An 18,316-nucleotide genomic window follows, 5' to 3' on the forward strand; every position below is an offset into this window, starting at 1 on the left:
GTGTTGTGCTGATCAACGAGCGATTGGCCAGAATGGTACGCCTCCCTTTTTCCTGCTTACCCGCATGCTTGGCGCGGAAGGAGAGGAGAGTGGCAGTGCATGCCGAGATGAAGCCTCACCTATTTTAATAATAATCATTTTACATCTATTAATTGTTTGTCGATTTTGTGGCCGGCCTCCAGAACACTGCGGCGAAGAAGGGTCCGGCGGCCACGGCCGCGGGTGCGAAGGAGCCCATGCCCCTCACCCTCAAAGGTCTCCCACAGCAAGCCACATGGCCCATCTTGCAACTTCGAAGACGGCAGTTAACTCACACACTGCCTGCTCGCGCGTGCTTCTGTTGGCAACTGCAGTGATGCGACTGTCCAAGCCGACGCTCCAGTTTCAGCCGCCGGTGCTAGTCGAAGCCGACGACGCTCCCTACCCACTCTCCAAGTGCGTTGCACACGCTCACCCCTCCCGCTGGACCTGAGGTTGTTGAGCTCACGCTCGCTTCGTTAGAACCGGGGAAGATCAGCCGACTATGACCTCTTCCAACGTACAGAACGCCTTCTCGCTCAGCCCGGGCCTCAATCTTCCCCGTGCCTTCGGGTACTCGACTCGAATGTCCTCCTTTTGATTCACATTCCAGCACCAACACGCCCCGCTCACGGCACGACACGCAACACCATTTTGCCCGGCAGTAACATCTACGTCGGCGAAACGTTCTGTAGCTATATCAGCCTGTACAACCACACCCAGAGCGACCTCCACCTCGTAGGACTTCGGGTAGCCTTTCCTCTCTCTTCTCTCTTTCTCACTCTCCACTCTCCATACCACGTGTGCCTTACCGGGAGATCGGCACAGGCGGAACTCAACACGAAGGTCCTCAAGAACTTGCTCATCGATCAAACCACAGCCGGGGTACGGCCTGAGTGTCTCCACTGGTTGCACAATCCCTCTCAACCTCGCCCACACCACACAGTCAATCCAGCGACTAGCGGCCGGGGAGAGGCATGACTTCATCGTCCGCTACCGCGTAGTAGAACCCACCATGCACATGTACCTTCTTCTCCCCGGCTTTCGCATGGTCAACCAGCGTCTGACGTCGTGATATTGAGATCACTCACATGCGTGTGTGCGTGCGCAAAGACTCGTCTGCACCATCTCTTATGCGAAGGGCGGCGAAAAGAAGTCCTTCCGCAAGTTCTTCAAGTTCACCGTCGTCGACTCCTTCGAGTGGAAGCAGCGCATATTCCACATCAAGGTCTCCCTTACCCCTCCCCCCAACCCAAACAAAGACCCGCACAATACCGCACGACATCGTGCAAACGAATCCCCGAGTGGATCTCTTAATGACGTTGCGCCCTTGTGTTGAACGCGACACAGGATGATACGCTCCTCGAGGTGCAACTGCGAAACGTGGCGCGCAACGCCGTGTTCCTAAACAACGTCAAGTACGGACCGTGCGTGTGCATGACCAGTCTCTTGGGGGTCGCCATTTCTGACAAAGCCGCTCGTCACACACGACACGACACAGGCTCATCTCGAAGGCTTGGCTCGTGTCGACAATCACACCCGCGGTCAGCGCCACCGACCCACTCAGTACGGGCGAGAGGTACTGCTCCTTTGGACTGACTGACTGGCCTGCCCACCCGCCACAGGCGCCTTTTCCTCTCTTCATAAGCTCCTCTTTTCACTGTCGATTTCGTGGTGGTGTCCAGCGCATTCAACCCGGGCACGGCGCGAAGCTACCTGTTCCAGCTGCGACCGCGGCGAGGCGCCGCCGACGCGACGATGTACACCAAGCGACTGCGCAATCGGGTGAGCGACGCGGATAGCGCCGGCGCCAACGAGGACGACGAGGAAACCGACAGCTCCACCAGCGACGGTAGAGTTCTCTCCTCTCCTTGGCATTGGTGCGAAGCGATGCACAGGGCGGCTCACCCAAGCTCTCGGGGGGGGGGGGTGTTGAGCTCACAGAGATGCAGATCGAGTTGGCCCGGATCAAGCTGGAGGCCGACGAAATGGTCCTGGGAAAACTCCTGCTGTCGTGGCACACGTCCTTCGGCGAAACAGGAACCAGGAAGATTCTCGTCAAACACAAGGTGCCTTGTACCCCCCGCCCCGGGCCTTCCGTCGGATGATGTGGTCTCATCACCTCGAGCGCTGCGTGTCGTCCCACAGCCGAGCCCTTCGCCGGAAGTCGAGATCAGCATCACGAGCATTGCGAGCGCCATCACGCTGGAAACGCCCTTCCCGGCCACTGTGACCGTGACCAACAAGTACGCGAAAGAGCGAAAACGAAAACGAAAGATCTCGCGCTGGACTAACACCGCCTTTTCCCGTGGGGGGCGGGGGCGAGCAGGTTGCCGAGACCGATTTTGCCGTGGGTGCAGCTGGCCCAGGACCACACGGCCAATGTGGTCGCCGCGGGCTTGTCCGCCGGCTTTGTACGTTCTCCCTCCCCGCCACACTCCCCACCACTCTCGTGTCCCTCACCCTCCGCAACACCGGACCACCGCACACGCTAGAAATTGGAGGAGATACCATCAGGCGGTTCGAAGAGTGCCGAGGTGGCCTTCCTGCCGCTGCAGGCGGGCATACAGACCATCACAGGCATCTCCGTGCTCGACAAGAAGACCGGGCGCGTCTACGCCTGTCCCGACCACGAAATCCTCGTCCTCCAGCCGCCGATCCCATGATCACGCGATGAGCTCTTCCCTTCTTCCATCTTGATCTCTTGCCGACACACAGCACGACACGCACACCGCACCCGCACCCGAGACCGCGTCCGGGCGGAAAAGGAGCTACCAGCACAAGCCACCCGTGGCGTCGCACAGACCAAAGAAGGACAACGGCGTTGGTTGGTGCTGGGCGGTTGTTGGTGGATTTCGGTGCAAACCAAATCAGAGTTGTCCGCAAATAATTGATGGCCAATATCCTGGCGATACAGTTATTAATTGTGCAACAGGTGGGAGTTGCATTTTTGATCAAATAAATAGTGCCTGTGGAGGTGAAGAATCGAAGCGAAAAGAAAGAGACCAGCCGCACGCAACTTCGTGGGGCGTAGAGATTAAAGGCCGTCGAGGATTGGAGAGGGAGAAAATCGAGTTTAGACCCGTCGAACTGCTTTCCTCCACCCCCCCCCGCGGGCTGGTAAAGAACGAAGACGAGAGAGGATTGGATTGCCATTCGAATTGGATTCGGTTGGCGGTCGAATGAAATAGGCCGACTGGGGAGCAACGACGATTGGACCTTCGCGTGAATTTGTCGCCTCAGGTACGCCCGCCAGTTCAACAATTTGAATTTGCGATTTGGACGATATAATAATTCTAATTGCTGTCGTGTTGCGGTAATCGAATTGTCTTGCATCTTTTTGATGGTACGGCAATTAATTGCATTTAATCCATTTATTAGGTGTAGAGGTCTGAGGATGGAGGTTCGGGTGGACGTCCTGCGGCCGATGGGCCGACGGGCGGCCAGCAACGACGATGTCGTCCCCAAATCCAAAAACAAAGCCCATCAATCGTTGTCGCGAAGAACAAACACCGCCCTCGCAAAATCATCTGGACCCTCCCCTGCCAATCTCACCTCGTACATCTTTTCCCCTCCCTCGCTCTTCGTTCTCTTTCGTTCTTCGCTTTCGCTCTTCCCCCCCCCCTCTCGCTTTCGCTCTTTGACGTCGTCGTGTGGCAGACGCAGAAGCATAACGAAGGGCGGTTTCGACGAGAGCGGACGCGAAACAGAAGAAGACGAAGACGAAGACGAAGAGGGAGAAAGCATGCACAACACATCATCACGATTTCACCACCACCGGCCCAGCCGCCACGGAGACCATGACGACGACGAGGAGGGAGAGGAAGAGAGTGGCGACGGTGGGTCCGGAGGAAACCACGCCCTGCGGATGTCCGATCCGCGGCTGGCCAGCCTGCGCCGCAACCGAGTGTCGTCCCTTCCACCGACCCAGTCGGCCTCGGAGTTGACAGTGGCCCACGCCGCGGCCATCCCGCGTCACCTGCTGCTGCGCCAGCGCAGCGAAAGCCACCCGCCCGACCGCTTCCGCCCGACGGCGCGACGATCCGCGCAGCAGAACCATCAGCAGGGCGGCGGTGGCGACGACGGCAACGGGGAGAGCACGCAGAGCGACGACTACGAAATCGAGGAGGGCGAGGAGGGATACGGGAGTGTCGAGAACGTCGAGGCGGTCGACGAAGAGGACGACGATCATGGAGGAGAGGAGGAAGAGAACGAGAACGAAATGGGGAACGAGAGTGGAACGCGTAGGACGCCGCGCCGGTCGGCGCTGTCGCCTCGCCGTCTGTACGCGGTCCAGGCGCCCGATCTCGACTTTGGAATCGTGTCCGCCTCCGGCCCAGGCGATTCCTTTTCCACCACCACCTCCTCTTCCTCCTCCTCTTCCACCACTACCAAGTCTTCGTCACGATCGTCGTCATCGTCATCTTCATCTTCATCGTCGTCGTCAAGAGCGCCACGATCCAGAACCGCAGCAGCGACTGCAGAGCTGTCGCCACCGGTGTCGCCGTCGTCATCTCCGCCGCAGCCGACCTACACCAACCCACCGGTGGGCCTGCCGCCGGCGGGCCTCTACCCGCGCACCAACTCGTTCGGCACGATGTCGCCGCGCAAGGCTAACGCGCGCCGGTTGCTCATGTCGACCTCGCTCTCGTCGTCGGCCATCATGAAGGCCCCGCCCCTGTCGCCCAGCGCGACGCCGCCGAGCACGATGACCAAGCGGACCAGCTCGTCGTCGTCCCTCCAGTTGGCCTCGCCCGGCCGACGCATCACCTCTGTCTCGCAACCCGTGGCCACGCTGCCCACCCTCAACTTCGACGATACCACCCCAATTGAGGTGCGTGTGTGCGATTGTGCGTGTGCGGTCACGTGTGTCGTGTACCACGTCTGACCTTGTGCGATTGGTGCGTGTGCAGCAGGACGCGCGGAGTGTGAAGGATCGGCGCATGTCATCGTCGGTCAACGAATACGAGCTCGAGTTCCGCGCTGTGGAGATGGGTTGGCACACCCGCGACGACCCCTCTAGCAGCGACCGGCCGCCGGCTGCCGGCCGCACCCGCAACAGCCTGCGCTCCTCCGACGAAGAAATGCTGGGTGGCGGACCGACCTCCACCTCCACCTCGTCGTCATCGTCTTCATCAGCGCCCTTCTCGCCCAAGCACTCGCGGTCGCGTTCCATCAACCGACTGTCGTGTTCGGCCCAGCTCCACCCGGGCGGCTCCACGCTGCGCAACGCCATCTCGCCGCGCGCGCTGCCGTCGCTTTCGCTCTCGGGCTCACTGCAGTCGACGTCGGCGACGAACTCGCCCACCGGGTCGCCCGGCCACTCGCCGCTCTCGTCGCCCAAGGCGATCCCCACCTCCACCGCCGCCGCCAGGCATCACCCGGGTTCGCCCCTCTCACTCTCGCCCGGCACCAGCTGCTCGCCGCCCTCGCCCATGATGCCGGCCCCGACGCCGGCCACCACGCCGTCGTCTTCGGCTTCGTCGACCTCGCTGGCCACCCGAACCGACGCTTTTAACTCCTATGCGCGCACGTTCAAGTCCTTGCCGGCCTACGGCAGCGGCAGCGGCAGCGAGGAGAGCGAAGAGGGCGAATCGTTGTCGTCGTCTCAGTCGCGGCAGCCGGGCGCCGAGCGGCGTCGACGCGGCGGCGGCAGCGGCATCATGCGCGGCGGGTACCGAGACAGCGACGGCAGTGGAGGCAGCAGCGAGAGCGACTACTACCGCGAGAGCGAAAGCGACGACACAAAGGGCGAAGGCAGCGGCGGCGAGACTGGTGGTAGTGGCGGTGGCGGGCCGTTCCTATACCGGGCTGACAGCCTGGGCACGTCCGACAGCTTCAAGCCACGGAAGAGCCTCTTCGCCGACCCCAAGAAGCGCTACAAGAGCCACACCCTGCACCACCACCGCTCGCCCCGCGGCCTCAGCCAAGCGGCCAACTACAACTCCATGGGTGCGCCCCCGCTCCTTCTCCCCCCCCCCACACCATATTTCTTTGTCGTCGTCTAAAGAATGAATGCGACGAATGTGTGGGTCGTGCGCAGGCATTGTCGCTGTGCCGCCGCATCGGATGGGGAGACAGAGTATCGATGACGACATCCAGGCCATGCACGCCAAGGAGGAGCGACGACGCGCCAAGGCCGCCGCGCAGGCCGACGGCACGAGGCCCACACGTAAGTACGGCAGCGACGGCGAGTCTTCGTCCTCCACCTCTTCGTCGTCGTCGGCGGCGGCCTCTTCTCCCTCCTCACCCAAGCCCCGACCCATTTCCATGCGCGCCTCGGCATCGACCGCAGCCTCGGGCGTCGTGTCGCCGCGATCCAAGCGCTACAGCCTGGAGAGCCCCGGGCGCATCTCCAAGACCGTGCGCAGCGACGAGGAGCGCAAGGAGTCCAAGGAGCGACTCAAGGCCGAAAGAGAGAAAGACAAAGGCAACGAGAAGAACGAAAACGAAAACGAAAACGAAAAGGAAAAGAAGGGCGGGTCGGGCATCGTCCGCACCATCCGCATGAGCAAGGAGCTCAAGCAGGAGATCGAGCAGAAAGGTGCCATGACCAAGCGCGCTCTGCGCAGCAGCTCGGGTGTGGCCGAAGGCGGCGTCAGCGGCAACGCAGAGAGCGAAGCCGTGGAGAGCAGCGTCGCCAGCGGCGGAGGAGAGAAGCAGCCGCAGGACAACCTGCTGCGACGCATCCAGGCCTTCCGACAACACAAGGGCAAGACCTTCCACACGCTGCCGTCGCTCAGCGAGGTCAAGGCCTCGTCGCGTGACTCTTCGCCGCGGGACAACAACGTCATACGACGCAAGAACAGCAAAGACCGCAACACCGGCGACGAACCTACGAGTGCTGACGTCAGCAGCAACACGACCGACCACCAGGTCGTCCCAGAGACGGCCGACGTGGCGGCGGCGGAGGTGGAGCCCAAGCGACGCGAGCGGAAGGCCAGCCGAGACGGCACGGCCACTGCTGACGTCAGCAGCTCCAGCAACGAGCGGAAACACAAGATGGGCCTCTTTTCGTTCGTGTCGCTGCCGCGCAAGGCCGGGCGTGGCAAGAAGGCCGGCGGCAAGGGGTCATCCAAGGACCTCACCCCACCGTCGCTCGCCGTCACCCCGCGGAGCCCGCGCATACCCCACCTGGACTCGTCGTCGGGCTCGCACCCGATCGCTGCGCGTCGACGCCGCCGGGAGCGGATGAGCCGCGCGGCCGACCGGCGACGCCGACGGTCGACCTCGCTGCTTGCCTGCGAGTTCAGAATGCACGCCTCGTTGTCGTTGCCAACAACAACGCATTCCACGACGACGACGACGACCGTGGCTTCGCCTCCGTGTTCGCCGCGCATCGTTGGTGGTGCTGACGTCAGCCGCGGCTCTCTGCCTACCACCGGCTCGCCCCTGCTGGCGCGCGACGAGCGGCGGCGCCTCCTGCGCACCAAGTCCGTCGACGAGCGCCTGCTGTGCTACCCACGCGAGTTCGACGACCTGCTGGGCGCCGACGGCGATGGTGGCGAGCCGCCCAGCGGCGAACACCATCTTCAGTACTATGATGGCAGCGGCAGCGGCGACCGCATGTCGGAGGGCCACAGCGCCGAGATCGACAACCACGGCAGCGGCGGCAGTGACGGCACCGAGCGGCGGGACTTGGCCAAGTCCCAGGGCGTGGCGCCCGGCAAGCGGAGCAACAAGGTGCGCGGGCGGGCTGGGCCAGTCCACTCGCCCAAGCTGTCGAAGAAGAATGCCGGCGGCAAGGGCGGCAAGGGCAAGCAGCAGAATGCGGTGCGCCAGAAAGACATCGACGACAACCGGTTCCTCACTGCGGAGAATTTCGACCAGCTGCTGGTCTACCGCGACCTCCTCCTGGCCGTACGCCCGCCTTCGTTCTTTTGTCGCTTTTTCCTTTTCGTCTTTTACGCGCGTGATACTGAAAGGCTTATCCTCTCTTGGTTAGGAATTGGTCAAGCCTGGCCTGCGGCTGATTCGCGGACTGCTCTCGGTGGTGAGCGCCACCACCGAAGACGATCCCGACGCTCTGTGCCAAGCGCTCGTCGCCATCGCCGATCGGTAAGCCCCTCTCCCCCCCCCGCACCTCTCACCGTGGCCCGCGCTCACCGCCACCACCATTCCTACCACCAGATACGGCCAGATCACCCAGCTGATGAAGCTCGCCATTGCCCAGGAACTCAACAGCACAAGTACGTGCACACTCACCTTTGTCCAGAGCTCTTGCTGCTTACAGAACGGACCATGTGACTGACTCTGCGTCCACGTCTCTTGGCTCGACTCGGCTTGCCCATTGCGTGCTTCAGCGTCGCCCTTCACGCTGTTCAGAGAGGACAGCCTGGGGACGAAGTTTCTGTCGACCTATGCGCGGGAGAAGGGCGGGGCCTACCTGGCGAGCGTGCTGAAGCCGGTCATCAAGAAGGTGGTGACCTCCCACACCTCCTACGAAATGGACCCCCTGCGCATTCCCCAGGACCCCAAGGCCACTCCACGGTAACACCCCGTCCTCTTCGTTCTTTTACTTTGCTCTTTCTACCTCTTTGCTTTTCGTTCTTCGTTCTCTCGAAACTAGAAAGTGATAGTTTTTATTCGTGTGTTCGGTTCGTCGTCGTGGCTCGTGACAGGGACGAGAACCAGCGCAAACTGGAGAAGCTGTGCCAGCACGTCCTCGATGCCATCTTCTCGCGCCAGTCCGACTTCCCGCTGTACGTCCCCTTACCTCTCGCACGCGATTCGCTGCATCACCTTTTTAACGACCACTGCACTACAGGCAAATCATTAGCAGTTACCTCTACGCCGAGGTGAATCTCAAGTTCCCGTTCGACGCCACCCGGCCTCGCGCCTGGAGCCAAGAGGGCGACGAAGAGGTCGAAGACGTACGACATCCCCCCCCCCCAATCACCCCCACAAACCTCAGCGTATCCCATGTACGCGAATGTTTATCGCTGATCACACGGACGACATACGCACACTGCAGGGCCTGGCCTTTCACCGGTCGTCCGACTGGGGCCTGGCCTACGTGGGCGCGTTCATTTTCCTTCGCTTCTTCTGCCCGGCCATCGTTTCGCCCAAACCCCACGGCATCGTCAAACGTACCCTTGAGCTCGTCTACAACCATCATCCTTGGCGCGAGCGACTTAATTGTTGAACGTTTGCCTGGGTGTGTGTGTGTGTGTGTGTGTGTGTGTGTGTGTGTGTGTGTGTGTGTGTGTGTGTGTAACAGGGTCGCCGACGCGAGAGGCGCAGCGCGGCCTGATGCTGGTGGCCAAGACGCTGCAGACGATGGCCAACCAGCTCCGGTTCGGCGACAAGGAGCCCTACATGAAGCCCATGAACCAGTTCATCGAAGACAACCAGCTCAGTCTCGAAAACTACCTTCGCACCCTCACCCAGAAGCCGCCCAAGTTGCAGTCTCAGGTGCGTGTGTGCGTGTGGCGGTGGTGCGTGTGTGCGATTTGGGACTGACGTGGGTGGCACACACGCAGACGCGCTTCGTGGCTCCCGAGAAGGAGAAGAAAACGATGCGAGACAAGTTCTCCTCATCTGCGACATCGTCGCTGTCGTCCTCGCTCTTGAACCTCTCGTCGGCGTCGGCCGCCGGGGCCTCGTTCGCCGAGCGTTCGTCGGCCGCGCTCGCGCACTCATCAGCGGCCGACCCGGGCGACGAGGAGTCGGCCCAGCTGGCCGTCGTGCAGGCCTGCTGCACGCGCAACCAGCGCAAGCTGCTCACTTTCTACTACTCATCGTCGCTGCCCTTCCTCTCGGCCATCCCCAACTCGGCGTCGTCATCAGGGGCGTCGTCGCCCAACAACTCCCCTTCTTCATCGGCGCCACCGACGCCCTCGTCGTCTGCGCCGCCCACGCCCTCGTCGCGATCGGTCTCGCCTCGCACCGGCACGCTGGCCAATCTCGCGCCACAGGCCAGCGCCACCCTCCATTCCGGCTCCTCGCCGCGCATGAAGAGCGAGGAGTGAAAAGCGGCCCAACGAAGGAAAGAACGAAACGGCAGACAACGCAACGATGAACTATAACTATTCCTGTATTCTGTCCCACAACACACAAACACAAAACCCGATTGTACTTCTAGCGAACTGAGCGTTCTTCAGGCTCCTGCCTCGCGTCCCGTGCTTGTGATTTCCCGGTTTTTCGGTCCCGGAGCCCTATTCTCGGTTCTAAGAATTTCAAGACGACGGTCGACAAGATAACATTTATTGTCGTCTCCTCGGTGAACGGCACTGCAGCAGTGCGACCAGTACACCAGGCTTTTTCACGCTTGAATCGATTGGAATTGAATCGATTCGACGCTAGGAACAAGGGAACAAAACCAACTCATCTCAGATAAGCGATGAAGCGAATTCAGCGCTACACCACCAGGCGTAATCACCCTCGATTGCCTACCCATGCTACCAACATTCGAGTGGGCGTAGCTGCCACAGCCTCGGCGCCTCACGTCCTCTCGACGACATCACCTGCCAGCGCTACTGCTAGCAGGGCTGTGGTTGTCGAATCTCTCTTCGCAGCCAATCCCTCATCTTCATCTTCGCTCTCTACGACGATCGCCTCTCGCCGCGCTTCGACCACTCTAACGGCCTCAACTCCAGCGATTCATCGCCTGCCTCCACCTCAGGTCCTCCTCCCCGCCGTAGTCGCGCTCCGCCACTCTCCATTCGCAAGCCGTATCCACCTCGACATGCTCCACGCCGACGAACATCTGTGGAATTTGCTGAGGCTGCACTCGATGCAAGGGTCGCGACAGGAGCGTGGCACCGACGCTCTCGCTCGACAGATCTTCTATCAACTTCAGCGTGCTGCCTCGAACGCACAGTCAGCCAGATCCAGGAGGAGTGACGCCATGGCCGGCCTCCTGCCATCTGTGATGGAGCGCGGCCGCGAAGTGGTGCGGCAGACGAACGATTTTATGACGGCGGTCGTCGCTACCTTCCTCTGCCTCTTCCTCTTCTAAGTGATTCAGTTCACTAGCTCTCCTTCTCTTCCATTCGTATCCGCGGTTCTGTATGATAGCATATTGCCAATAGAGCTTCGATCTCCACTGATCGAAAATCCAAATCAATTCACAAATCATTTTCTCGCCCAGACAAAATGCTGCGTGCCATGAGTAAGGGCAGGCCTCGCACTTGCGTGCGGCTGTGCCAGCAGCAGCCATGGCAGGCACTTGGGCGGCGTTTGTTCTCTGCTGACGGCAAGGTGCACTTGCCTTGTGCGATTGCCATCGTAATTGGCAAGATTGCTCACACGGCGTGCAGGGATTCCCAAATGCACTGCGATTCGACTTGAGTGCTGCCGAGATCGCGAAGACTTCACACGAGGTGATGGAATCCTACAAGAAGGTGCAAGCCCCTCTCCATCCAAATCGCCCACCATCGATGAGGCCTCACCCGGAGTCGTGGCCAGGGTTATGGGCGTATGGTGAGCGTGCCCTCTCGTGAACGCAACTTCCAGAACACTCTCCAGGTACACACAACGCGACACGCACTCGTGCGCAGCTGCCGCAGTCTGACGCGACATACGCTCGTCACGCGCAGGGAATCGCCGACCTGGACGCGTACTGCTCGGCGGTGTCGGAGAGCTGCGTGTTTCCCTCCTATGTGTCGGTAGACGCGCAGGTTCGGGACGCCGCCGGCGCGGCGAACAAGGCCCTCAGCGAGTTGGCCATCGAGACCGCCATGCGGTATGCCGCACCTCCCACCTTCTGTCCGATGTCCTCTCTCACACAACGTGCGCGCCGCGGGTCATAGGGAGGACATCTTTAAAGCGTTCACGGAGTACTACAACCATACGATGCCGCAGGAGACACTCACTCCCGTGCAGCGACGGCGTACTGCGCACCGCCCTCTATTCACTACATTCCACTTTTTTCGGTGATCTATGGGTCCGACGCTCGTGTGTTTCTTCTCCCGTCATCCAGTGATCGAGAAGACGATGCATGACTTCAAGAAGAACGGACTCATGCTCTCACCCGAAAAGCGCGAGCAGCTCAAGGCCATGCGCAAGAGTACTCGCACATTCACTCTTAGATATATCGAGAGTATACCGCAAGCGACTTACGCATGTCCAACACCACCGCCCAACCACGCGTGCTTGTTCAACTCTGGTCGAGTGCAGAGATGTCCGACAACGCCATCACCTTTCAGAAGAACCTCAACGAAGACACCACTGCCTTCTACTTCTCCCGGGAGGAGCTCGACGGCCTGCCCCAGGACTTCCTCGACGGCCTGGAGAAGGTCGATGGTCAGGTAAAGAGATCATCACACCAGCGTTCGATATCTGAGCTCTTTGATCAACCAGCTGACATGGTGATGCCGCTGTGGTGATAAGGAGGGAGGCGCGACGAAGTACAAGGTGTCGCTACGGTACCCGGAGCTGCTGCCGGTGATGCGGTATGCCAACAATGCAGAGACCCGCCGGAAGCTGGATACCGCCAACGCCGCCAGATCCATGCGCGAGAACACGCCCCTTCTTGAAGAGACTCTTGCCCTGCGACACGGTACGAACCCCAGCGTCTCCTACCTTAGTCGTCATCTCACTCACCTCCACGCGATTTTAGAGGCGGCACTCTTGCTGGGCTACGAGGATCACGCCAGCTATGTGCTCGAAGATCGTATGGCCAAGAATCCCGCGCATGTGCTCGACTTCATCAACGAGCTCTCAGGTACTACGGGCGCGAGGCACACACCGCGCACGCACTCATGCATGCACAAGGCTGGGGCGGTGTTTGACTCAACGTTGCAACCAATGTGCAGTCAAGGTGGAGCCGCTGGCACGCCGGGAGTGGGAAAAGATGATCGCCCTTAAGAAAGCCACCGTGGGCGGCAGTGACAACGTTACCATCGACTCCCACGACTTTACCTTCTACAACCAGGTCCGCCGATCCCTCTCGCTCCGTGCCTTCTTTCTTGTGTGGTGGTAGAGGGGGGAATCACTGCAGCTAAATTGGCTAAATTGGTCTGCTGCTGGGCGCAGAGGATCCTCGAACGGGACTACCAGGTCGACGAAAACCTCATCAAGGACTACTTCCCGTTCGAAACCGTGACCGAGGGTACGCTCGTGCCCAGCCATCACCACCACTCGCTACAAGCCTAGCAGCAGCAGCAGCAGCCAGGCCTGTGATGCCAAGCTCACGAATCGTGGTCGGTCGGTGCAGGCATGCTGGGCGTGTACCAGGACATTCTAGGTCTGCGTTTCGAGGAGCTCAACGATGCGCACACGTGGCATCGTGACGTGCGCATGTACGCCGTATACGACCGCTCAACCAATGCTTTCATGGGCCAGTTTTACCTCGGTACTCCCCGCCTTCCCACTATAACCACCGACACACGCGTGTGCGTGCGCCGTGTGTTGTGCGGTGTGCTGATCGTTTCCTGATGTGGCCCACATCGTCTGCAGATTTGTGGCCGCGAGAGGGCAAGTACCCGCATGCGGCCGTGTTCCCGTTGGTGCCCTCGCACCACTTTCCCTCCGGCTCGTCGTCCGACATCCCGGCCTCGTTCCTCGCCCACCTCCATCCTGTCACCGGTAATGCGTGTTCTCCCTTCGCCCGAGTCATCATGGTGCCCAGAAAGCTGACAAGGCGGTGACGTGGCAATGATGGTGGGTGGGTTGGTCGGGGGACGAAGGTGAGGGCGGGCAGCGGGTGCTGCGCCAAGCGCCGGTGGCGGCGATGGTGGCCAACTTCACCAAACCGCAGAGCGACCGGCCGTCGCTCCTCAAGCACGACGAAGTCGAGACCTACTTCCACGAATTCGGGCGTACTGTTTGCAATCTTTTCCTCTTAACACTTGCTCGCTCATCATCATCACTCACGCGCACCGCCGCCGTCCAGATGTCATGCATAACATCTGCACTCAAGCCAAGTACAGCCGGTTCTCGGGCACTGCCGTCGAGCGCGACTTTGTCGAAGCCCCTTCGCAGGTACTTGCCCTCTCTCCGCAGTTGGAGTCGGTCCGGCTGACCACCCGAGTGCCGCCTTTCCCCTCACCTTGAACACAGATGCTGGAGAACTGGTGTTACGAGAAGGACGTGCTGAAGCGCATGTCGAGCCACTACCAGACCAAGGAGCACCTGCCCGACCATCTCATCGACAAACTCATCAACGCCAAGCACGCCAACACCGGTGCCTCTACTCTCACAATTTCTCGTGATGACGGTGTTGCTGACGTCACCGTGTCGTGTTGCAGGGCTGATGAATCGGCGACAGGGCTTTTTCACGACGTACGACATGCTGCTGCACACCACCCAGAAGAACGCCCGGCCGCTGCCGCGCCACGCCGACTCCGGCCGCATCGACACAGCCAAGGCGTGGGCGCAGCTGCGCAAAGACATCACGTGGACCGAGCAGCCGCCCAACACTAACCCCGCCGCCTCATTCGGCCATCTCATGGCCGGGTACGCTCATCTCTTCCCGCGTCCCTTTCCTTTATCTACTCACCCGTAAGTGTGTGTGTGTGTGTGGTCGTAGGTATGATGCGCAGTACTACGGTTACAAGTACGCCGAGGTGTTCTCGGCCGACATGTTCTCGCTCTTTAAGGAGCACGGCGTGCTGAACGGCGAGGTGGGTCGCAAGTACCGCGACCTGGTGCTCGCGCCGGGCGGCGAGCGGGACAGCGTGGAGAGCCTGGTGGCCTTCCTCGGCCGGGCGCCCACACAAGACGCCTTCCTCCGCCACATCGGCCTCACCTCCTCCGCCTAATCACTCTGTTTTGGGGGCACCCATACTATTTGTCCTTGTTTGCCAGTAAACTCGCCTGCCCGTTCGCAGAGCTCCGAATTGGTAAAACGACAACTGGAAAATGTAAATGTAAAATTTGCTGCACACCATGGATTAATTCCTCCCCTCCTCCAGGCTACCTCCCGAACCTGGCCGAGCACCAGCAACCACGGCCACAGGATCCCCAGCCATGGCGATGGCTTCAAGACAAGCAGCCAGCTTTCTTGCAGCTTCTCAACGCCCCAGAGAAGAGAGTTGGTATGGGCATCTCCTCTCAAGTGGTGAACATGCTTTTCCGTGGCCATTGGAAGAGCATGGTACGTCCCCTGCCCCCCCCCCCTTTCTGAGAGTGCCAAGATGAGCTCCACCCCAGAAGGGCCGGAAATGCAGTCAGGAGAAATTTCAAACGCGGGCACAGGGACCCTGTGCGAGGCCCAGCAAAAAAGACAGTGCCTCACGTGAGGATCGAACTCACGACCTTCAGATTATGAGACTGACGCTCTACCGACTGAGCTAGCAAGGCGACTTGCCAATTGGCGAAAAAAGGAACAAACGGTGGAGTTGAAGAGTCCTCTTGCGGTCTGCTGTCGGCACATAAAGGACTCCGGCTTCATGTAGCCAACACCGAAAACCATCCATTGCAACATGGCGGACAACTAGTGCGTATACTCCCTTCGGTTCCGGTTCTGCAGCACGCCCCTGTTTTCCGTCGCTTTCGTTCTTATCCCCCCCCCCGCCGCCGTATAACCACCCCCTGGGCCTCTAGTGACCTGCTGTTCAAGGTACTCTTCATCGGCGACACTGATGCCGGCAAGTCCTCTCTCCTCGTGCGCTATGTGGTACCCCCCCCCCACCCACTCTCTTTCTCCTCTCTCCGTCCTCCCCGCCACGGCGAGTGCCCACGGCCATTTTCAGTTCATACGAAGAGCTTCACAATTATTTGTTGTGACCACCCTTCTTTGTTTGGGTGCTTGAAGGATGGCACCGTTCCCTCGGGGTCTTCCACAGGCACGATTGGGGTGGATTTCAAGATCAAGACGATTGACGTCGATGGCCACACCATCAAGCTCCAGGCACGTTCTTGTTGTCGCATCCCCGTGCCGTAGTACGTTCTTTGCTCACCCCTCACTTTCCCCGTGTTTATCAGATTTGGGATACAGGTACATAACCACACGACGCACACGCACACGCACACGCACACGCACACGCACTACCGCACACGCACTACAGCACACGCACTACCGCACACGCACACGCACATGCACTACCGCACACGATTTGACAATTCTGGAGGGCATGTGTGTGACACACAGCGGGACAGGAGCGATTTCGGTATGTGTGTTTTTTTTTCGTACCTCACTCTCTTGGCCACGGTGCATACAACTGCTAAGAGCCGAGGGCTACAGGACGATCACTTCGAGCTATTACCGGGGAGCCAACATCATCATGCTCACCTTCGACGTGGCTGATCGGAGCTCCTTTGAAAGGTTGGTGCTGCCCTCGCTTTACGTGCGTGTTGCGTTGTGTGTCGTGCGTGCGGGTGGGTGTCGTGCGTGCGTGCGGGTGGGTGTCGGTGTGGGAAGTGAGTTTGGCTGATCGGTGGAGTTGTGAGTAGCGTCACTCGTCTCTGGATGATAGAAGTCGAACGCTATGCGTGCGACAACGTGGTCAAGTGCCTCGTGGGCAACAAAACCGATCTCACTAAACAAAGGGTACGCTACGCGCATCGTCAACTCACGACACACACGACTCCCACTCACACCACACGCCACATCTGGTGTGACGCGATGGCGGCGGCACTTGGCTCAGGTGGTGACCGTAGAGGACGCCAAGGAGGTGGCTGCCTCGCTCAACTTGTCCTACTTTGAGACGTCCGCCAAAACAGGCATCCTGTCCCACCCACCTCGCTAGCGACACTCTAGCCCTTTCTCGCGCACAGGCCTACTCACTGTGTGTGCGGTGGTGCGTGTGCGGTGGATCAACCGCAGGCGAAGGGGTGGATGAAGCGTTCCTGGGGGCTGTCAGGCAAGTCCTCAAGGCCCAGGGCGCAGTGCCCAAGGCGTCCGGCGTGTCTCTGCGTGCCAGCGCCCCGCCCAAGAAGAAGGGCTGCTCCGTGTAGCCACGCCGTGCCAGCGAGCCAGTCACACACGCGCGTTTTATTGTGGCACGACACAACACGTCTGATTGAATCGTAGAAGCGACTGGTGTGTCTGGTGTGTAGCTGCTGTCTATTGTACAAATATATGATGTATGGTGGCGGTGGTGCAGATATTTTCTTTTCACAGGTTGATCGGCAAGAAGGCGTAGATGGCGGACTTCTTGAGGGCCAGCTCGATCACCAGCTCCACCTTGTGGTTGTCGTACGACCTGACCGGGTTGAGTGGAGCTGCTGCGTCAGTACAAGCACGCACCCCAAGTGGTCGAGGAGTTGGGGCTGTTTGGTGTCGTTGGTCGCGTACCCTTCCTTGCACGCCGGAATCTTGTAGCTCAGCATACCGTCGAACAGTCCTGGGGAAAAAGACGTCAGCACACGATATACGGCACGCACACGACCAACGACACGACCAACGACACGACCAACGACACGACACGACCAACGACACGACACGCCACGCCACGCACCTTTTTCGAGAGGGAATTTGGAGTTGGTGAAGGAGATCATTTCATCTGAGCCTTCAAACTTGGGAAGGCTCTTGTTCTTCTCTCGCCGCTTGTCGTCCTTCTGTCGCTCGGCCGCCGTGCTGTATGACCAGATGCCGTGCAGAACGTGATCAGTTGACCGCACGCCCGCACACACACGCACACACACACACACACACGCACACGTACGCGCACACGGCACGTACGGCACACGTACCTCTTGGCCAGCGAAGCGTTGACGTGGCGAATGATCTTGGTCGAGTCGTTGATCACCCTGAGCTTGATGGCGACCTCGCTCCCCACCGCATACTTCTCCCTATGGCACGACACGTGCACGCAAGTGCGGAGTTGAATAAGAGTGTGGTGCCGACCGACGATTTGATAGGATCAACGCACTTCTTTTCGATGGAACAGTGGACGCTGATGATCTCCTTCTTGGAGACGCTTTCGACGAAATCGTCCGCCTCCCGCCCGCCGTGCGACGTGACCGAGCTCGACGTCGACAGCGACGACGACGACGAGTTGAGCCGCGGCGACAGGATCGACGCCGCGACGGAGGCCGACGCCGGCGGTGACGCCACCACCGGCGGTGGACCCATGGGCGAGATCAAGCCCTGGCGCGGGGCCACGGGCGGCGGCGAGCGCATGGTCGCATAGCTGGGCACCGGCGATGACGGTGAGGAGCCGGTCGTCGTCGTGCGCGGGGCCACGGGCGGCGACGCGCGCGCAGGGCTCGACGGTGACGTTCGACTGCCGTTCGGCGGCGGCGGCCGCGCGAACGCGAGCGCGCCGCTGGGCGGGACGGCGGCTGCCGAGGGCGACGGAGAGGCGGAGGGGGAGGGGGAGAGGGGGGTGTCGGAGCGGCGCGAGGAGGGGCGGCGGGGAGGCCGGCGGGGAGGGTGAGCGGCGGCGGCGGGCGGAGCGAGGAGGCGGGC

The 18,316-nt window shown here is 60.4% G+C and overlaps 6 protein-coding genes across 6 annotated transcripts; 5 read left to right on the forward strand and 1 right to left on the reverse strand.

Moving 5' to 3' along the window:
- Positions 1-355: 355 nt before the first annotated feature.
- Positions 356-2,684, forward strand: ACA1_062880 (uncharacterized protein; the record flags this gene model as incomplete). Its single annotated transcript, XM_004339499.1, has 12 exons — positions 356-435; positions 502-591; positions 684-768; positions 847-903; positions 965-1,041; positions 1,132-1,246; positions 1,369-1,445; positions 1,704-1,870; positions 1,963-2,087; positions 2,167-2,264; positions 2,348-2,432; positions 2,514-2,684. 12 exons carry the CDS (start codon positions 356-358, stop codon positions 2,682-2,684), a joined length of 1,227 nt encoding a protein of 408 aa, XP_004339547.1.
- A 1,202-nt stretch (positions 2,685-3,886) lies between these two features.
- On the forward strand, positions 3,887-9,989 carry ACA1_062890 (Ras GTPase activator; the record flags this gene model as incomplete). Its single annotated transcript, XM_004339500.1, has 12 exons — positions 3,887-4,852; positions 4,932-5,970; positions 6,062-7,283; positions 7,380-7,878; positions 7,964-8,076; positions 8,149-8,207; positions 8,322-8,508; positions 8,640-8,720; positions 8,786-8,891; positions 8,993-9,107; positions 9,239-9,432; positions 9,501-9,989. The coding sequence occupies 12 exons, from the start codon at positions 3,887-3,889 to the stop codon at positions 9,987-9,989; spliced, it is 5,070 nt and encodes a 1,689-aa protein (XP_004339548.1).
- Positions 9,990-11,115: 1,126 nt separating this feature from the next.
- Positions 11,116-13,610, forward strand: ACA1_062900 (peptidase family M3 protein; the record flags this gene model as incomplete). The annotated part of the gene is given in 14 exon segments (XM_004339501.1): positions 11,116-11,220; positions 11,280-11,363; positions 11,428-11,487; positions 11,559-11,627; positions 11,640-11,704; positions 11,772-11,851; positions 11,942-12,028; positions 12,139-12,269; positions 12,352-12,520; positions 12,581-12,685; positions 12,777-12,895; positions 12,997-13,072; positions 13,178-13,315; positions 13,420-13,610. 14 exon segments carry the CDS (start codon positions 11,116-11,118, stop codon positions 13,608-13,610), a joined length of 1,479 nt encoding a protein of 492 aa, XP_004339549.1.
- An 83-nt stretch (positions 13,611-13,693) lies between these two features.
- On the forward strand, positions 13,694-14,723 carry ACA1_062910 (thimet oligopeptidase 1, putative; the record flags this gene model as incomplete). Its single annotated transcript, XM_004339502.1, has 5 exons — positions 13,694-13,781; positions 13,856-13,944; positions 14,023-14,146; positions 14,211-14,418; positions 14,492-14,723. 5 exons carry the CDS (start codon positions 13,694-13,696, stop codon positions 14,721-14,723), a joined length of 741 nt encoding a protein of 246 aa, XP_004339550.1.
- Positions 14,724-15,386: 663 nt separating this feature from the next.
- Positions 15,387-16,860, forward strand: ACA1_062920 (Rab1, putative; the record flags this gene model as incomplete). The annotated part of the gene is made up of 8 exons (XM_004339503.1): positions 15,387-15,400; positions 15,508-15,580; positions 15,719-15,818; positions 16,055-16,073; positions 16,148-16,228; positions 16,357-16,453; positions 16,551-16,612; positions 16,767-16,860. 8 exons carry the CDS (start codon positions 15,387-15,389, stop codon positions 16,858-16,860), a joined length of 540 nt encoding a protein of 179 aa, XP_004339551.1.
- Positions 16,861-17,020: 160 nt separating this feature from the next.
- On the reverse strand, positions 17,021-18,028 carry ACA1_062930 (uncharacterized protein; the record flags this gene model as incomplete). The annotated part of the gene is made up of 5 exons (XM_004339504.1): positions 17,021-17,108; positions 17,201-17,249; positions 17,364-17,482; positions 17,599-17,697; positions 17,778-18,028. The coding sequence occupies 5 exons, from the start codon at positions 18,026-18,028 to the stop codon at positions 17,021-17,023; spliced, it is 606 nt and encodes a 201-aa protein (XP_004339552.1).
- Between the last annotated feature and the right edge of the window lie 288 nt (positions 18,029-18,316).

Source organism: Acanthamoeba castellanii, assembly GCF_000313135.1.
Source record: "Acanthamoeba castellanii str. Neff unplaced genomic scaffold scf7180000084599, whole genome shotgun sequence".
In the NCBI taxonomy this organism is placed as follows: domain Eukaryota; phylum Discosea; order Longamoebia; family Acanthamoebidae; genus Acanthamoeba; species Acanthamoeba castellanii.